Raw genomic sequence first — 19,286 nt, forward strand, 5'->3', positions numbered from 1 at the left:
AAAAACAGATAACGATTTGTTTTTTCAGTTTTCGATTTTGTGTTTAAATGAATAATGGAAAAAAACAGATAACAACCATTTCCCGTTTCCCGTTTCCGTGATTTCAACTGCGAAGCCTGACTGAACCAGGACTGAACTAGATCCGGGACTTAGACCGGGACCTGACCAGACCAGCATTGAGTCCTGGACCAGACCGGGACCAGCACCAGGACTTAGACCGGGACTGAACGAGTAATATAAGTTCTTAAAAATCTTGGCCAGATCAGAAAAATCAGTAAAGATGAGTAAAAAATTCATCAGCTTCACGGACCTGAAACCAGATTCTTGTACTGATTGACTCAATGTTTCGCTAAATATTAAACATCTATGAAAATACAATACAAGACAATTCAAATAAAAGACTAGGAGTAAGTACTAAAAGTAAAAGTAAATACTATCCACTCTCACTGTCCCCTGTGCTGCGCTCGTTCCCATACATTACTCTCATTAGAGCCTAATTAGCGCCGCGACACAGCTCCCCAAACACTTTTATAACACCGTAAACACACCGACTCTCTCTACGGAGCTGTGTGTGCCTCTGGTGAAATGTCCCAGAGTGTGGCTTTACAGATCTGTGGAGATGTGCTCAGTGTTTTTAAGCAGCGAAAAATGTCTGTGGTTGAATAAATGCAACACAGATAAGTTTAATCTCATACTGAGGAACATTCTACACAATTAAATGATAGCTTTAACTATTCCAACTAAATCAGGTCTAAACTAGAACTAAACCAGGTCTATTCTAGGACCAAACCAGGACTAAACAGGGTTTGAACAAAAGCTGTAACCCTGGAGTGAACTAAGACTAGAACAAAAGTAAACCAGGTCGAACCAGGAATACTAGACTTGGACTAAACAAGGACTAAACCAGGACCAGTGCACAACACACCACATCAAAGGAGAACAAGGAACTACACCTGGACTCGACCAGGACTAAAGCAGGTCACCAAACGATTCAATCACATCTAAAACAGGACTAAACCTGGTCTAACTCAGGACAAAACCGGATCTTAACTAGGTCTAAACAAGGACTAACTCAAGACTAAACCAGGTCTAAACCAGGGTTAAAAATAAACCTGGACTCAACCAGGACTGCAACAGGTCTATTCCAGGATTAAATCAGATCTAACCCAGTACTAAACCAGGTCTAACACTAGACAAAACCAGGACTAACCCAGGTCTAAACCAGGACTAAACCTAAACCTGGACTCGACCAAGACTATAGCAGGACTGCCCCAGGATTAAACCAGATCTAAACCAGTACTAAACCAGTTCTTTCCCCATATTAAACCAGGTCTAATGCAGAACTAACCCAGGTCTAAACCTAACAATATTCAACAGGACTAAATCAAACCTAACCCAGGAATAACCCAGGTAAACCAGGTCTCATCCAGGTCTCAACTAGATCTACACCAGGTCTAAACCAGGAGTAAACTAGTGCTCAAATAGGACTATATCAGGGCTAAATCAGGGCTAAACCAGGGGAATAACCCAGGATTAAACCAGGTCCAAATCTAACCCAGTACTCAAATAGGTCTATAACAAGTCCAAACAAGGTCTAAACCAGGGCTAAACCAAACCTAACCCAGGACTAACCCAGGTCCCAATATAACCCAGTTCTTAACCAGGTCTCTGCCAGGTCTAAACCAGGTCTAAACCTAACCCAGTACTCAACCAGGACTAAACCAAATCTAACCCAGGTCCCAATCTAACCCAGTCTATACCAGGTCTATACTAGGTCTTAACCAGGACTAAACCAGGTCCAAATCTAACCCAGTATTTAACCAGGACTAAACCAGACCTAAACCAGGACTAAACATAACCCAGTTCTCAACCAGGTCTAAACCTGGACTAAATCAGCTCTAACCCAGGTCTAAATCAGGGCTAAACGAGGAATAACCCAGGACTAAATCAAACCTAACCCCGTACTTATTCAGGTCTAAATCAGGTCTAAGTCAGGTCTAAACGAGGTCTAAACCAGATCTAAACCAAGTCTAAACCAGGACTAAGTCAGGTCTAACCCAAGTCTAAACCAGGTCTAATCCAGGTGTAAACTAGGGCTAAAATAGGACTATATCAGGTCTAAACCAGGTCTAAAGCAGGAATAACCCAGGACTAACCCAGGTCCCACTCTAACCCAGTACTCAACCAGGTCTAAACCAAGTCTAAACCAGATCTAACCCAGGTCTAACCCACGTCCAACCCAGGTCTAGCCCAGGTCTAGCCCAGGTCTAAACCAGGTCTAAACCAGGAGTAAACTAGGGTTAAAATAAAACTATATTAGATCTAAACCAGGACTAAGTCAGGTCTAATCCAGTAAACTAGAGCTAAAACAGGACTGTATCAGGTCTAAACCAGGGTCTAACCCAGATTTAAACGTTGCATTTCATTCTCTGCAGTGACTTCGCCATAAAACTCTAAGTATCGCCATAAATCCATAGGAACCACTTGAGCGCGCGGAGACAATGCGCAGTCCTGGTCACACATTAACAGCGCTATCTCATTCATTTCCATTGTGCAAAACTAAAAAAAAAAAAAAAAAAAAAAAAAACTCCGCCACGCACCGATAACCGAGGCACCTTTACGCAAACCACAACACCACACGCCTCAATCCCGCCGAGTCCGCCGTCAAAACACAACCACGGACGCGTTCTGGAGTGCCAAAAGTGCTCCAAATTACGCCGCGCTCGGTTTTACGCACGTAATTTCCAACAACCCCTCAAGGAAGCGAACGCACTCAAGACATCCCGACATGCTGCGACACGCTACGGGCACGGGCCATGCACACCGCGAGCGAGGAGTCCCCCTACTACTTTGTTTTTGAAGTAGCAGTAGTAGTAGCAGCCTAGAAGTTGTAGTATTAGTAGCAGTAGTAGGCTATTAGTAGTTTTACGCACTATTTTACGCGTAAATACAAGTGCGTAACCTGTGCACTTGCTCTTCTAGGCAGCTTAAGAAAACTTCCAAGTGTCGAAATTGATTTAAAATCGTTCGTGGAGTGCGTAAAAGTGCGTAAAAGTTAAAAGTAATGCATGTATGTGATGTTTTGAGTCATTCCTGCGCGTCAAAACTTGATTAAACTACGCATTTATCCACGCAACTTCGACCCAAACTGCATGATTTTTTTTTTCTTTTTTTTTCCTGGCAATCCTGTCAAACGAAGCATATCCGCAACGATTCCAGAAATGCCATCGAAAATTCCAACACTCTCCCAACTTTTTTTTGACGTAAAACAATAAGCATAGTTCGTAAATGCGTAAAACGCGTAAAAGCACCTTGCGCTTAGAAACGGAGCCGAGTTACGAACCTGATAAGTCGGAGGAGCACTCGGTGAGGTCGCAGAGCACGGCGAACCACGTTATTCCCAGCAGGAGCGTCAAACTAGCGGCTGAAGCACTTCCATCCGAGCAGTACATCCTTGTAGCCTCGAAGTTGGCGAAACTCTCCGTAACATTGAAAAATCCGGCTGTAAACAAAACAAAAAAGTTCGCTAAGTTGTCCGTAGTAGCGTAGTAGGGGAGATGTACGCTTCCATGTCGTCTTCCTCCTCCCTCATCCTCACGCCCGGTCTGTTTTCTCTCCAAAGCAGTGCACCGCGCCGCTCTGGAGGCGAGGGAGCGAGTGTGGAAGCGGTGGATCCGGGAATGGCGCACCAGGCGGCGGGTAAAAGGCAGAGCGTAGTCCCCCCTCCTCCTCCTCCTCCTCCTCCACTGCTCGGTGCGTGTGAGTGCTGCTCGGAGTGCGCGGTGGTGTGTTTTGGTTGTAGGAGAGAGAAGTGGAGAGGGAGGGGGAGCGGGTGAAGCGAGAGGGCCCCCTGCAGGACAAACGGAGGCACTGCGTCACTTCAGTACTATTAAAGTACATGACGCCCATATTACACATTATCTGTGTTATAATGTTATTTCCTCATCACAAACAGACCTGGAGTTGTGTTTTGTTTCATTCACACAAACAGAAAACACTATTCCATCTTGTGATGTCATGGCGTAATATAGGAAATGCTAGAAAACTAGAATCTAGAATTGTTTCGATGATTTCAGCGCTGGAATTGCCAATCTCTAGTGAAGGGCAAACCAGATATTATTGCTCTGCCTGGACTGATGATCCATCCATTTTCTTCTGCTTTATCCAGGGCTCAGTCGCAGGGGCGGCAGTCTAAGCAGGGAGGCCCAGACTTTCATACATACAATTTCTCCAGCTCCTCTGCAGGGACAAGGTCCCTCCAGCGTGTCCTGGGTCTTCCCCGAGGCCTCCTCCCGGTGGGATATGCTTGGAACACCTCCAGAGGGAAGAGTCCAGGAGGCATCCGGGACAGATGCCCGAGCCACCTCAGCTGCTCCTCTTCATGTGGAGGAGCAGCGGCTCTACTCCGAGCTCCTCCCGTGTGACTGAGCTCCTCACTCTATCTCTAAGGGAGCACCCAACTACCTTGCAGGGGAAACTCATTTCGGCTGCTTGTATCTGCGATCTCGTCATTACCTAGAGCTCTCCTGATGATCCAGAGTATCACGTTAGACATATCCATCTTGCATTTAATCAATTACAGATGAGTGGGGTTGCCTCTCCATAGAGCTGACCTAGTGGGGTCAGTTACTTGTGTCCATGGAGATCCTGGATGTTCGTCATTCTTTATTCGTTATTCATTAGTCGTGCACTGATCCAGCTTTTTCAGCTCAGACACCGATATCAATACGATGACTTCAAGTTTGACACGCTCTTCAAAGTGCGGCTGTACAGGCAAACGGGAATAAAGTGTCTTGCCCAAGGACACGACAGCAGGCACTTATCAGAGCTGTTTAACCGGCAACTCTCCAGTTACATGGTCCCTGGAGCCCCTGTCGGATGAAGGATGGATGAGTTTGTTTGTCTGTAGTGAAAAGTGAAAAAACGGTAAACACACTGTAATATGATATGACACCTGTGAAAAACCTCCACCACCAGTTAAAGGTTTAACCAGTCGTACCCCATCACAAAATAAATAAATAAATAAATAAATAAATAAATATTAATACCTCTCCCAAATGGACTTTTAAATTTTTTTATTGAATTTTATTTTATAAAATGAAGCACAGTACTTCCCACTCATTGACCATTTCATTCCCCATAGCCCCAAATGTCCTTTTTCCTCTTTTTCCTGTATATTTTGTTTTATCAGAAACAGAAAATTTTTTTATTTTTATGTTATTTTTATTTGTTATTATTATTATTATTATTATTAATGGATAAAAATAAAAATAAAAAAATAAATACATTTTCTGTTTCTGATAAAACAAAATATACAGGAAAAAAATAAAATAAAATTGAATAAAAAAGTCCAGGGAGAGGTATTATTATTATTATTATTATTATTATTATTATTATTATTATTATTATTATTATTATTATTATTATTACTGTCTTATTTGACAGCTGTCTCTTGCTAATATTTTTGCTATTTATTTAGAATTTATTATTACCATTTATATTTTATACTCTTTTGTTTTTATATTTTATTGTGATGTTGTTATTTTATTGTGAGCTACTGTGTCCAGATAATTTCTAAATACAGTCTATTATTATTATTATTATTATTATTATTATTATTATTATTATTAATGAAGAAAAAATAAATTAAAAATAAAAATAAAAACATTTTCTGTTTCTGATAAAACAAATAATACAGGAAAAAAATAAAAAATAAAATTGAATAAAAAAGTCCAGGGAGAGGTATTATTATTATTATTATTATTATTATTATTATTATCATCATCTTTATTATTATTATTATTATTATTATTATTATTATTATTATATTACCCTCTTATTTGACACCTGTCTTTTGCTCTTTTTTGCTATTTATTTAGAATTTATTATTACCATTTATATTTTATGCTCTTTTGTTTTTATATTTTATTGTGATGTTGTTATTTTATTGTGAGCTACTGTGTCCAGATAATTTCTAAATACAGTCTATTATTATTATTATTATTATTATTATTATTATTATTATTATTATTATTATTATTATTATTAATGGAGAAAAAATTAATTAAAAATAAAAATAAATAAATTTTCTGTTTCTGATAAAACAAAATATACAGGAAAAAAATAAAATAAAATTGAATAAAAAAGTCCAGGGAGAGGTATTATTATTATTATTATTATTATTATTATTATTATTATTATTATTATTATTATTATTATTACTGTCTTATTTGACAGCTGTCTCTTGCTAATATTTTTGCTATTTAGAATTTATTATTACCATTTATATTTTATACTCTTTTATTTTTATATTTTATTGTGATGTTATTTTATTGTGAGCTCCTGCGTCCAGATAATTTCTAAATACAGTCTATTATTATTATTATTATTATTATTATTATTATTATTATCATTATTATTATTATTATTATTAATGGAGAAAAAATTAATTAAAAATAAAAATAAATAAATTTTCTGTTTCTGATAAAACAAAATATACAGGAAAAAAATTAAATAAAATTGAATAAAAAAGTCCAGGGAGAGGTATTATTATTATTATTAATTATTATTATTATTATCATTATCATTATTTATTATTATTATTATTATTTTTTATTTATTTATTTATTTATTTTTATTACACACCTATAAATAAATACAAATTATACAAAGATTAACAAACTATAAAATTAACAGGACACAGCGACACTCTCCCGCCCTCTTGTGGACACTCTCCGTCATTACACAGACCGAACGCGCGGAGGTTCTTTTTGTCCCTCCGCGGTGCCCGTCCTCTCACATGTGACAGCGGAAGGTCAGACATGGCGTCGTGCTGCACAAACCTCCACAAATGCGCACTTTATTTACGATCCTTACGACTCCAGCAGCGCCAGCATGAACGTGAGTAATGCGGGAGTTTTATTTTTACCAGCGCACGTTTATTAATGCCACGGAAACGGAGGATTTATCAGATTTATGCGCAGGAGGATCAGACGTCCCCGGTCCCCGCAGATTTATACAAAACCAGCGATTTGACCCAATTTATACAATAAATCAGGATTATTTAAGTTTTATTTCAGTTTTAAACCAGTTCTAAACCAGGAGTAAACTAGCTCTGAAATATGACCATATCAGGTCTAAACCCAAGTCTAAACCCGGTCTAAACCAGGTCTAAACTCTAAACCAGGTCTAAACCAGGTCTAAACCAGGTCTAAACCAGGTCTAAACCAGGGTCTAAACCAGGTCTAAACCAGGTCTAAACCAGGTCTAAACCAGGTCTAAACCAGGTCTAAACCAGGTCTAAACCAGGTCTAAACCAGGTCTAAACCAGGTCTAAACGGTCTAAACCAGGTCTAAAATCTAAACCAGGTCTAAACCAGGTCTAAACCAGGTCTAAACCAGGTCTAAACCAGGTCTAAACCAGGTCTAAACCAGGTCTAAAGGTCTAAACCAGGTCTAAACCAGGTCTAAATCTAAAGGGTCTAAACTCTAAACCAGGTCTAAACTCTCCAGGTCTATAAACCAGGTCTAAACAGGATCTAAACTAAACAGGTCTAAAGGAAGGTTCAGGTCTAAACCAGGTCTAAAGGTCTAAACCGGTCTAAATCTAAACCAGGTCTAAACCAGGTCTAAACCAGATCTAAACCAGATAAACCAGGACTAAACCAGGTCTAAACGGAGGTCGAAAACCAGGTAAACCAGGACTCTAAACCAGAAAACCAGGTCTAAACCAGTCTAAACCAGGTCTAAACTGAATGACTGGAAACCAGACTGAAATGAACTGAAACTGGTCTAAACCAGGTGGTCTGAATGACTGGGTTTACTGCTCTTCTTCACATATTTCTTAACATGTCATTAAACGTTTTTACGCAGTTGTGGGAGCTTTTTTTTGACTCGACAATATCTTAAAAATCCATGCACTTTGTTATGACACAGACCTGACGTGGCATCTTCTTTTAAGCTTATTGTGTCTTTTTGTTAAATGTATTTATGGTTTATTTTACAAGAGTAACATTGTGTAACATTTTTGGTGGAGGATCCGTCACCTGCTTGTTTCTATGGATACATCATTTCTCATTAATAATCCACAGTATGACATTAAACAGCTCTACATTACATTTATTCAATTCCTCGTAGTTTTATTGCTCAAAAATACGTGGAAAAACAGACATTCTGACTGGGAGCGGGGTCGCCTCTCCCCAGATCTGACCTGTAATCTGGTCTGGTTTGGTCTATCTGAAAGTGGAAAGCTAAAAAGTCACACAACGCATCTTTAAGTTTGATGTTTCTTTCTCTCTTTATATTATTTACATTAGGGATGGGCATGATTAGTCGATTAATCGATAATTGATCATTAAGAATTTCATCGATTACGTTCATTTTAATCGACAAACCAAATGTAGGTTGCTGTGCGTAGCGTAGAGCGACCAAACAGGGTCTGTACGTGTAGCTCTCTGCATCAGAAGGAGCGAGACACAAACAGTGGGTCAGTCTGCAGCGTAAAGTGCAAATATGAATGATGTGCAATGATGATTTGTACAAGAAAGTCCACGCTTTCCGTTCGGGACAAGTGTGAGTCCATGTGCACAGTGGATAAAGCAGCACATATGTTTCTGTGTCCAGTGGGAAAAGTTTTTCCAGGTGAGAGTCGCTCAATGTGGATGACGAGGCCCCGCCCCCCTCCCCCCGTACGCTGTCCTGGTTTTGACAAACGCAAATCTGGTCACACTAACCTGTATTCACCTGAGTCATGTCTTTTAAAGGTTGTATGGAGGATTTTTTTTTGTTTCAAATTGTCGATGAAAGTTCAAAATAGAATTATAGAGATGCAGCAGCCTTGTAATTATGATGACCAAAATAAAAAGAATGAAAATCTATCAGCTGTGGACGTGGTGGGGGCAGATAAACATGAACCAATAGATAACAAGGCTACCTCTTTATCTATTGGTTGTTGGGTTGTCAACCAAACTCCTTACCTTTCTAGTGTCACCGACTTGCCGGGATGCGGGGATTATGTGGTTTACGTGTTTGTCTCTCACGCACTGATGCTGTTTACTCGACCAAAACAGCGGTTCTTAGCGTCTTTTTGGAACTGTAGCTTCGTCTCAGTTTGCACAAAGTGTGTTGTAACGCCGGACAAGAATCCACGACCAGTTCGCTGCAAAAGAAAGTCTGTTTTTGACGTCGCTGAAAGAAGAAGAGAAGGGGAAGAGGAGCGAAGCGCAACATTTGAAAAACTGTCACTGCGTTTCTCTTTGATTGGAAAATCTTCCATACAACCTTTAATCCAACAGAAATTGAACCACATCAGCGACACAAGAGCTGGAGTTTTATCTTCGCTGAGTTTATGCAAATTAGCGATGCAGTTTTAAGTTTCGTTTCTGTGAGAGTTGCGCAAAACTAAATTAAACACATTAAAATGTCAAACGGGCTGATGTGGCTCTAGAGTCGTTACGGTTTATATGTCGTAATGATGATAATTTTTATATAAAAACGTTAATGATTAATCGATAATCGATCGTTAATTCTTCCGACGATCGATTAAGAAAATTTCACCGAGTGCCCGTCCCTAATTTACATACATATCTTTGATTTATTTTAATGTGAAAATAATTAAACCCAAGCGTGTTTTGCGCAGGGATGTTGTCCACTTCGACGTGTTTTCTCTCTCCCGGGGACAAACCAGGAAAATTCATCCCTCCCTCCAAACCTGTGATCATCGACAAGACGCAGACGGCAGCGTCTCAGCGCAAGTATGAACCGTTACAACGAACGGAAACGACTAGAAATAAGCCTGTGCCGAGGATATATTGCATTTCCTTAACTTTAACATTATTTTATTTGTTTAATTTGAGGTTCCTGAGCCCTGAGTTCGTCCCTCCCCGACAAAGAACAAACCCGCTCAAGTTTTCCATGGAGCGGAAAGACATGATCCGAAGGAGGAAAGTCCTGGAGATCCCGGAGTTCTACGCTGGTGAGGAAAACCAAAATATTTCCAGCGTTATTTCTTCATCTCCAGTAGATTTGAGCTGATTTGTTTGCGTGTTTGTGTGTTTTTCCAGGGAGTATTCTGGCCGTGACGATGTCCGATCCAAACGCCAGCGGGAAAGTCCATCGTTTTGTGGGGATCTGTATCCAGAGAAGAGGGAACGGGCTGGGGGCCACGTTTGTGCTCCGGAACATCATCGACAACCAAGGTGACCACAGCCTTCTGACTATTCTAACACAACACAATTTCTTTACGTCTGAAATTTTATGGGAAAAAATGTAAATCTAACAAAGGATATGTCATTTCTCTGCCTGGAATGTTCCACGGTGTGACATTAAACGGGTCCACTTTACATTTATTCAATTTCAGGTGGTTTTATGGCTCAAAAATACCTAGAAAAACAAACTGACTGTGAGCGGGGTTCTCCACAGATCTGACCTGTAACTTGGTCTTAAATTTAGACTCAGACAAACTTTATTGTTCCACAAGGGACAGTATTTCCATATTTTAATCAAACTTTATATGTATAGCACTTATATATAGAGCAAATAGACAGAAGAATAAAACCTAAAGCTCCTAAAGTTTATAGTAAATAAATAAATAAATAAAAAGTGGAGAGCTAAAATTTTATAAAAACTAAGTAAAATAATAGTAATTAAATTTTAAACAAATCTAATAATAAATTAAAATACAAAATTAGTTTAAATTAAAAGCTAAATTAAAAAGATATGTTTTGTGTTTCCTTTTACAAATATGAACTAAATATGAACTACTAATATAATAACAAAAGAGTAAAAATAGAAAGATAGAAAGGTTTAAAGCCATACTGTGAAACATTCCAGACAAAGCAATAACATCTGCATGGAGAAAAGCATATGATGGATTTGAAAAATATGCCTAGTTTTCTGGTGAAGGTTATAATTTAACATTTAACAGCAAATATGACAAGTGTAGAGGGAACTCCAGTTCTTTAACCTAGCAACAATAATGTTAAAAAGAGCCAGAACGTCTAAAACATCTGTAGTTTTATAGATAGTTAAGATTAGACTCATAAAAATAAATGACTTCGCTGTGTGTAAATTGTCTCTACATTTTTCCAGGATTCCGTTTTACAGCTCAACACTGCTTCCTGTATTTTTGTACTTTTCTTCTCAGCCTTTCTTCACAAATAGTCTCTTAATTCTTTTATAAAACTGTGATAAATATTAAAGGTTGTATAGAGGATTTTCCAAGGAACGAGAAATCCAGCGACTGTTTGTCCTTTTTCAAATGTTGCGCATGCGTGAAACCCCCCCCCCTCCCCTACAGCTCCTACGTAGAAACACCTCCTCCCTCCTCCTCCTTACGCCAGAAACAGGTTTGTTTACAGCCGGTGCTGCACATGACTTGTAAACAACTAACTACAGTGTTGGTTAAGCAAGACGGAGAAGTGAGGAGCGGGGAGAAGAGCGGAACGGGCAGCGGGGACAGGAGCAGGAAAGGGGTGCAGAGAAGGTTGCGCGGAGATTCAGTGCGAATGAAGCTACTACTACAACACGCAGCAGCAAGTGGACTCTTTCTTTGCCTTGAAAATGACGTTTTCAGACATAGGATATCGCATTCGTGTCCTGAAAAACGTTTGTCTAACTCTTGGAAATAAGTACGTTTTCATAATAAGCAGAAGTTTCCTGTCCAGGAGTAATTTTGTGGACCAGTGCGTCAGTCTTTAGACCCTTCGTCTGCTTCAGTCGCGCCATCGCTGGAATGAATCTTCAAGAATCACCTTAGTTTGGCTTCGCTGCTTTTCCCCTTGTCTTCTTCTTTCAGCGACCTCAAAAACGGACTTTCTTTTGCGGCGAACTGCTCCTGGATTCTTGTCGCCATTGCAACAAACTTTGTGCGAACTGCGAGGAAGATATAGGTCAAAAAAAGCCGCTAAGAACTGTTGCGTTGGTGGAGTAAACAGCGTCTGTGCGTCTTGCGTCTGTGGACTGTGTGACAGTCGTACGTAAACCACGTACCGGCGGCGCAGGCAAGTCAGTTACACTAGAATCGTAGGGAGTTTGATTGACAGCCTGTCAGCTCACAGATAACGAGGCAGTGTCGTTATCTATTGGCAAATGTTTAGCCCCACCACGTCCAGAGTTGATGAATTTTTATTCTCTTTTTTTGGTTATCATAATTACAAGGCTACTGCATCTATAATCTATCATTGACAATTTGAAACAAAAAAAATCCTCCATACAACCTTTAACTACAGGTACTATCCTCCAAACCAAGAAAAACCTGAAAATAAAGTCTTATCCACTTATATACTAATATGTTTGTAAGAAAGCTCCATGTATGAGGGCACTTGTGTTTGTGTCCAGTGAATGTTACTCGTGAGGGAAAAAATACCTCACCAAACCTGAAACTCTTCTTCAGCTAAGCTTTTTAAACCTGTTCACTGACAAAAAAATGATTTTTTATTTATTTATACTAGACATTTCATGAGTAAAGCTTAAATAAACTGTGTGTGTGTGTGTTTGTTTCAGGAGTGGAGATCTGCTACGAGCTGTATAACCCTCGTATCCAGCAGGTGGAGCTGTTGAAGCTGGAGAAGAGACTGGACGACAATCTTATGTACCTGAGAGACGCTCTGCCCGAGTACAGCACCGTGGACCCCGACATGAAGCCTGTGCCAGCGCCCTCTTCTGGAGAAGTGCCTCTAAACAAGGTCACGATTACAGCTCGTGTCTCCATGTAGAATATTTTTTATACACTGTAGATCTTTTCTCTATGACTTTGTGTCAGATAATAAAAGTGTATTTCATGTTGTATTACGCAGGGGTTCCTTTGTAGACTGAGACCATGTAACTGACATGGGGCCTCCATTGCAAAATTAACTTGGCAATGATGGCAATTTAATATGTCTGGATTGGCATATTTTATATACCAACAATAAGAATCTGATGAAACGCGTTGGAGTTTGACAATTTTTTTTATGTTTATTAAGGACATCACAATCATATTAGACAAGCCAGATGCAGTGCTTTGTTGTTTAGTGTTTAGTGTTTTAGCACAACAACACCTGTCCATAGAAAAAAAATATAAACCACATGCATAAAAACAGAGAATACAAGACACATAAGTTACCTACAGGTAAAATATATACAGTACATTTTCAGTGGATGCATTTTTGATTGGAAACATACAATAACTTTCATTTCACTTTAAATTTGTTATTTGTTTCCAATTTTAAATCATCTGGTAAACATTTCCACGGTCTGGCCCCTTTAAAAGAGAAAGAGACTGACCAAGAGTTTTCCCGTACGTAGGAACAATGCAATTACCACTAGCAGCTCCTCTTGTGTTCAGTCTGTGTGAACATTTTATGGTCCTGCCAAATTATGAATACAATGGTGTATCACAGTTAAGACACTTAAAAGTAATTTAAGATGATTCAAATTGGTGAAATGATCCAAGTTAAAAAGTTGATGTTTCTTAAAAATTTCACAGTGGTGTCAGTGTCTGGGCTTTTTGTCAAGCAGCTTAAGGATCAGTTTGTAAAATGAACAGAGGGTTTCAGTTTGGTTGAGGCCTGTGACCATGAGGTGATAGAATAAGATAGGTTAATGAATAAGGGGAATATTCTATAGCTTGTACACATTTCCCCATAAGTGTGGCAAGTGGTAACCACCTGAAATAATTGTACAACCCATGTCCCAGCAGGACCAACAGCACCACCTGCAGGACAAGTGTGTACTACAGTACTACACTCATTCACAAAGTGCTTTTTATCACATCATTGAAGCAGCATGAATATTCCATTGTCCTGGCCAGTGATGCCGTCTGAACAGGTTTTGAGAATGAACTTAACAATGATGGTCATATTTTTCTACACATACCACATTTACATACCACAAGTATAATTAATATATAGAATTCATAATTATACGTGCCTCACATTTGCCCTTTTTGCATAATTTTCCTTGGCAAAACCTGAAGAACTGTGAACAATCAAAAAGAAATCTGATTACTCACATCAGATGGACCAAGATACATTTAAATACTCTGGGTATTTTTACATGCAAAATCTTATTACCTCCACCAAGGAGGTTATGTTTTTGCCGGCGTTTGTCTGTTTGTTTGTTTGTTTGTCTGTTGTTTGTCTGTTTGTCTGTTAGCAACATAACTCAAAAAAGTTATGGACGATTTTGATGAAATTTTCAGGATTTGTTGGAAATGTGAAAAGGAAGAACTGATTTCATTTTGGGGCTGATCCGGAAGAAATCCTGGATTCTGGATCACTTTGAAATTTTAGTTAACATTGTGGTAAATGGGGCCAAAAATTTAAGTTTCTCAATATCTCGGTTAATTATTTGACCAAACCCCATGAAATTTGACTCAGGGATGGACAATGGGATCCTCTTTCATATTCCAAAGGCTGATCCGGATCTGATCCAGAAGACTGATTTTATCGCAATTTATATAAAAAATGGGGGTAGTCCTTGGCGGAGGTCTGCGCTCTCTGACTGCTTTTCTAGTTATAGTCTGATTTCTGGAGATATCAGTGACACAATCTTCCAGTCCAATCCAACTTTATTTGTAGAGCACATTTTACCAACACAAGTCTCCAAAGTGCTGCACAGAGAAGGCATAATATAAACTAACACATTAAATAAAATAAAGCATAAAATAAAAAATAAGCAAGTCAGTTAAAAACATAAAAAATACAAAAATTAGAAAATACAAACATTTGCAAATAGAAAAATAGCAAATAACACTGTGTTAAAAGCCAGTGAGTAAAAGTGTGTTTTTAAACAAGACTTAAAAGAATCGACTGAAGGGGGCGCTCTTATTGTAAGGATAGAGAGTGTTTTAAAGTTTGGGACAGAAAAGGCCCGCTTTCCCCGGCTTTTGAGTCTCGTTTTTGGGACGACAGGTTGGAGCTGGAGCCCTCAGACCTCAGATTTTGACGATTGTTCTGTTGTTTCCTCAGATGAAGGTGAGGATGCGTCCCAAGCCGTGGTCCAAGCGCTGGGAGAGGCCCAAGTACAACGTCCAGGGCATCGCCTTTGATCAGATCCTGAGCCCCGAGCAGCTGGAGCACGCTCAGAAGTGGGCCCAGCCTTGGCTCGAGTACGACATGCTCAAAGAGTACGACACCAGCCGCTTGCGGGAGGAGCTCCAGGCCGAGTACGACAGGGAGATGGCACAACAGCCGTCATGAGAGCGGAGAGACGTGTCCAAAACTGAAAACAGGATTCAACACGAGACCAGAGCGCTCACAGACGGACTTATATTTATATTTACTGTGTCAAAGGCTGAGAACTGAATGAAGGACAGGGACAAACGGTTCATATATTTGGATATTCTTAAAGTAAACATATGCTAAATGGACTTTTAATGGTTTCTTCTCAGTGTTTGTTGAACTATGACATGCATAGATCATTATTTCCCATTTTGGTCACGTCGTATTTTAAGTGTAATATTGATTTGAAACAACTCAATTAGGGCTGAACGATTTTAAGAAAAAACTAAATTTTTCTGGCAGATATTTCGATTTCATCCACCTTTTTTTTTTTTCAAATGAAGTTTCAGTGCACTCGAACATTTGCAAACATCACAGAAACTTGCATGATACTCAAGTCCTGCACTGACGATTTGACGCTGGACCGTAAATGTAAAGATCAATTTACGCAGACAATAAGGGCTGTGATTGGTCCTCTCTACCACCGCTCCTCATACATTCTGTGCTCCACTTTCCTGTTTAATGCAGCTTTGGCACGTTTGTTTACATTTTACAGACGAAACTTAAAACCACACGGCTCATTTGCATAAACTATAAGCGCTGAAAAAAAAACTGCTCGCTCCTTGATGCGGTTCAGCTTCTGTCGGACTAACGCTGCGTTCAGACTGCAGGGCTTAACGCTCAATTTAGATTTTTTTGGTGAAATCCGATGTTTTTGCGACGTCGTTCACATTTCCAATTAAATGTGACTTGTCTGTGACTCCAGTGTGAACGTTGAACAGTCCAAAAGTGTTCCCACATGTGCACTGGAGACACGACGACGTCAACCGCAGCGAGCGTCTCTGTGTTTACGGAAGTTGTCCAAACATGGACGCAGCATCGAGCACCTGGAGATTTTAAAGTTCCTCTCGTACCGGAGCCAGAACATGAACAACTTACTTGTTTTAAGGAGGAGATTGAGAAGGAGAAGGACGAGGTTTTTGGCGTTTTGGTGTTTTGTGGGACAGCGGCAGCGACGTCTGTTGAAAGGAACATGTGGGTGCTAGAGGTGCGCGGATGGGCTACTTTTTCATCCGCAACCGCATCACAAAACTCATCATCCGCCCGCTGTCCATTTGCAACCACAGTTTTTAACCAGTTTTCAAAACCGCACCCGCCCGCCATCCACTCGGTCCCCTCCCATTTCCTCCGAGATCAGAGTTTTTTATTTGAGTAGTGAAACCGCCACCCGCCCGAATTTAATTAAAATATTATTTTTCGTCACGTCATCCGCCCGACTCGCGGTTTAGCCGCGGAGTCCGCAGCTGTAACCGCCATCCGCGCATCTCTAGTGGGTGCAGAGACGTAGCCAAGAGTGGTGAGTGGTGATGTGCGTTGCTTCAGTGACACAGAGTTCAGCGCAGAATAGTGACGTTTGTGGCTTGTTGATAACGTGTAGGTTGGATGAATGCGCTTTGGCCGTTCACACTGAAGTCAGGACATGACTCAGTGGAATATGAGTGTTCTTTCTGTGATAGAGGATGTGCTGCTGATGGTGAGTCTGTTCTGTGCTTCTATCGCGTTGGAGATGGTTCATGTTAAACTTTACATGAACACCAGGTTTAAATCCTAGCTTCCTCGCTTTGTGGCGGTGAATTACTTTGGTGCACATAAACCTCCACACAGACCCATAAATCAAAAATGACGGCGACAAAGCGACTGCGGCAGTGTGCATCAATGCAGAACCAAACTTCGCCCTTAAATTGGGCTTTAGGAGCACTGCAAAAAACTGTAGCTTTGACGCTCCCAAAATTGTGTTATCTGAGATCGCAATTTTCAGTTCAAAACAATAGATCGTTCGTCCCTAAACTCAATAACAGAAAGAGGTCCAGTGATACAACTCTGAGTATACTAAAAATGAGGGAACACTGTTATAACATGCCTAAAAGCTCATGAAAGTCTTTTTTTTGCGTAATATTTCCCTTTTAAAACTCACTTCAGCTTGTATTCCAATTGCACCCCACCTACCCCATACATTCTAACTGCTCTGTACTGACATTTTACTTTATCCCACTTTTCAAAATAATAATTATCATGTACAAACAAACTAAAAACTTCTTTTAGATTCTCAGCCTTTGACTTGCAAACTGTCGCAGCTTTATCGTTCCCACGTGTGCTCCTGCAAACACACGGACGCCACTGTTGAATTGTTTGTTGTTTTGGAAATGTTTGAAAATGTAAATAGTAATGAAACCGTGAACGCGCTTTAAACATGATTTATATAATAAAAGTCCAAAGGAAAAGATGTGTTTTTATTTTCTCGTTTGTTTGACTGAGGTTTTGTGACTGAGACCAAAGACGAGGACGATGGTTGGATGTTGTAATGATCAAAAATATAGTAATTTCACGTTAATACTGTTCTAATTCAATTTTTTTTATTTATTTAAAGGTGCTGTACATGATTTTTACCGTCTTACAAACATGAAAAACAGAGCTTGTTCCTTTTAAACAGTTTGCAGCGGTTCAAAGTTCTTCCTCACTTACCTTATATATTAAGAGCGTCCTAATTATTCACCATGACGAGTTTAAAAGTGCTTCAAAAAGTAAATCTAAAAACAACTAGCATGCTAACACACACTTCCTGATTATCGGACATAAAACTTATACAAGATATCTGTACTGGGACAAATTTTGCTCAATTACGTAGTAGATTTTTTTCAAATTTGTCAAACAGTCACATTTTTCTACAGCACTTTTCCACTTTCAAGGCACTCAAAAGCATTTTACAACAAGGAACCACTCACACATTCCCACACCGGTGTACACAGACACTGGGGACAAGGTGGGTTTAGTGTCTTGCCCAGGGACACAACAACAGCATTCATCTGTGGGAGCTGGAATCACAGTCAATCTGTGGGTCAATGGATCTGACCGCTCAACCCGATATGTTTATATCAAGAGTGGGATTTGAACCGCCAACCGTCAATGGATCTACCAACTGAGCTACTGCCGCCCAAAAGTGAAACCTGTTCTTTCACAACATCGGTAACCGCTTAGATCAGACATGCCAGACTCAGGCCCAGGGGCCAAATTTGGCCCACTATATAATTATATTTGACCCATGAAATCATATCAAATGTGTATTTTGTGCACTATAGGAGCTCTGGATTATAAGGTGCATTGTCACTGAATTTTCAAACCTTTTTCACATATAAACCGCACCGGACTATAAGGCGCATTAAATGAAACACAACAGTTAGATAAGTCAGTCAAACTTTATTTAACACGTCCACAATAACTCTCAACTTTGTTCAATTGTAACACTTAAAAAAAATCCTGTCTGAGACGCTAAATTGTTCGTGTTTTCACAATAACTCATAATAGTTCAAACAGTTGGGCGATTACAGCGTCCAGCACGTCCACATCCCTCTCGTCATTATCCGAGTCAGTGTGGTTCCTGTTCCCTGTGGCAGTTCGGACCACAGTTGATACTGATCCTTCGCCCGGGCGTCCACGATCCGTCGGCAGATTGTGGCGTAAGTCGCTCGGCGCTGTCTCTCTGTCTTGGTGAATGTGTGTTCTCCTTCTCTCATCCACTGCTGCAAGTGGAGCGGCTTTGTAGTCGTACTAAGACACCCCAATAAATTCATATATAAGGCGCTCTCGATTATAAGGCGCACATTAAAGGCTTTTAAGTGCGCCCTATAGTGCGGACTATAGAGACATTATTTATTTAAAATGTTATTATGTAATAAAATGATGTAATATATGATTTTATATTATGCTTGCTCTGGATTCAGTGTTTAAAAAATATGTGAAAAATGAAATGAAATTGTGAAAAATAGTTTAATAATAGATTTGTAACAAAAAAACTATAATAACCGTACAGCAAGTGTCATAACAATCATTTGAACGGTGAAAAATCCTTAAAATATCAGCTATAACAGGAAGCTGAAACCCATAATACTTTCCAGTTGTCTGCCATCTGTATAATTAGTCGTGTTTGTTGCGTTTTCCAGCAGGAGGCGCTGTTGGTCCACGCGTCTGTACCCCTCAGCGTTACGTAACAAGAGTCTGTGTCATGCCCCAGACCGACTCCTCTCCTCT

General features: G+C 39.7%; 2 protein-coding genes across 2 annotated transcripts in view; one reads left to right on the forward strand and one right to left on the reverse strand.

The window, feature by feature from the left end:
• LOC110173885 (protein eva-1 homolog A) overlaps nucleotides 1-3,679 on the reverse strand; it is a 195,952-nt gene extending 192,273 nt beyond the window's left edge. Inside the window, exon 1 of the mRNA XM_055149562.1 lies at nucleotides 3,344-3,679. Coding sequence (XP_055005537.1) covers nucleotides 3,344-3,452 — 109 coding nt within the window. The 5' untranslated portion in view covers nucleotides 3,453-3,679. The remainder of the gene's footprint in view (nucleotides 1-3,343) is intronic.
• Nucleotides 3,680-6,794: 3,115 nt separating this feature from the next.
• Nucleotides 6,795-17,472, forward strand: mrpl19 (mitochondrial ribosomal protein L19). The gene is made up of 6 exons (XM_020935575.2): nucleotides 6,795-6,900; nucleotides 9,638-9,752; nucleotides 9,855-9,973; nucleotides 10,062-10,196; nucleotides 12,502-12,683; nucleotides 14,949-17,472. Exons 1-6 carry the CDS (start codon nucleotides 6,822-6,824, stop codon nucleotides 15,177-15,179), a joined length of 861 nt encoding a protein of 286 aa, XP_020791234.1. The 5' UTR covers nucleotides 6,795-6,821; the 3' UTR covers nucleotides 15,180-17,472.
• Nucleotides 17,473-19,286: the final 1,814 nt, after the last annotated feature.

The sequence above is a fragment of the Boleophthalmus pectinirostris genome, unplaced genomic scaffold, assembly GCF_026225935.1.
Source record: "Boleophthalmus pectinirostris isolate CB_2022bp ecotype Guang Dong unplaced genomic scaffold, ASM2622593v1 HiC_scaffold_13, whole genome shotgun sequence".
NCBI classification, from domain to species: Eukaryota; Metazoa; Chordata; class Actinopteri; order Gobiiformes; family Gobiidae; genus Boleophthalmus; species Boleophthalmus pectinirostris.

Bases quoted from the DNA above. Each gene is read 5' to 3' on its own strand.
- mrpl19 (XM_020935575.2), top strand. From the start codon at position 6,822: ATGGCGTCGTGCTGCACAAACCTCCACAAATGCGCACTTTATTTACGA. The intron at 6,901-9,637 runs GTGAGTAATGCG...TGTTTTGCGCAG, and splicing joins CCAGCAGCGCCAGCATGAAC to GGATGTTGTCCACTTCGACG. The intron at 9,753-9,854 runs GTATGAACCGTT...GTTTAATTTGAG, and splicing joins ACGGCAGCGTCTCAGCGCAA to GTTCCTGAGCCCTGAGTTCG.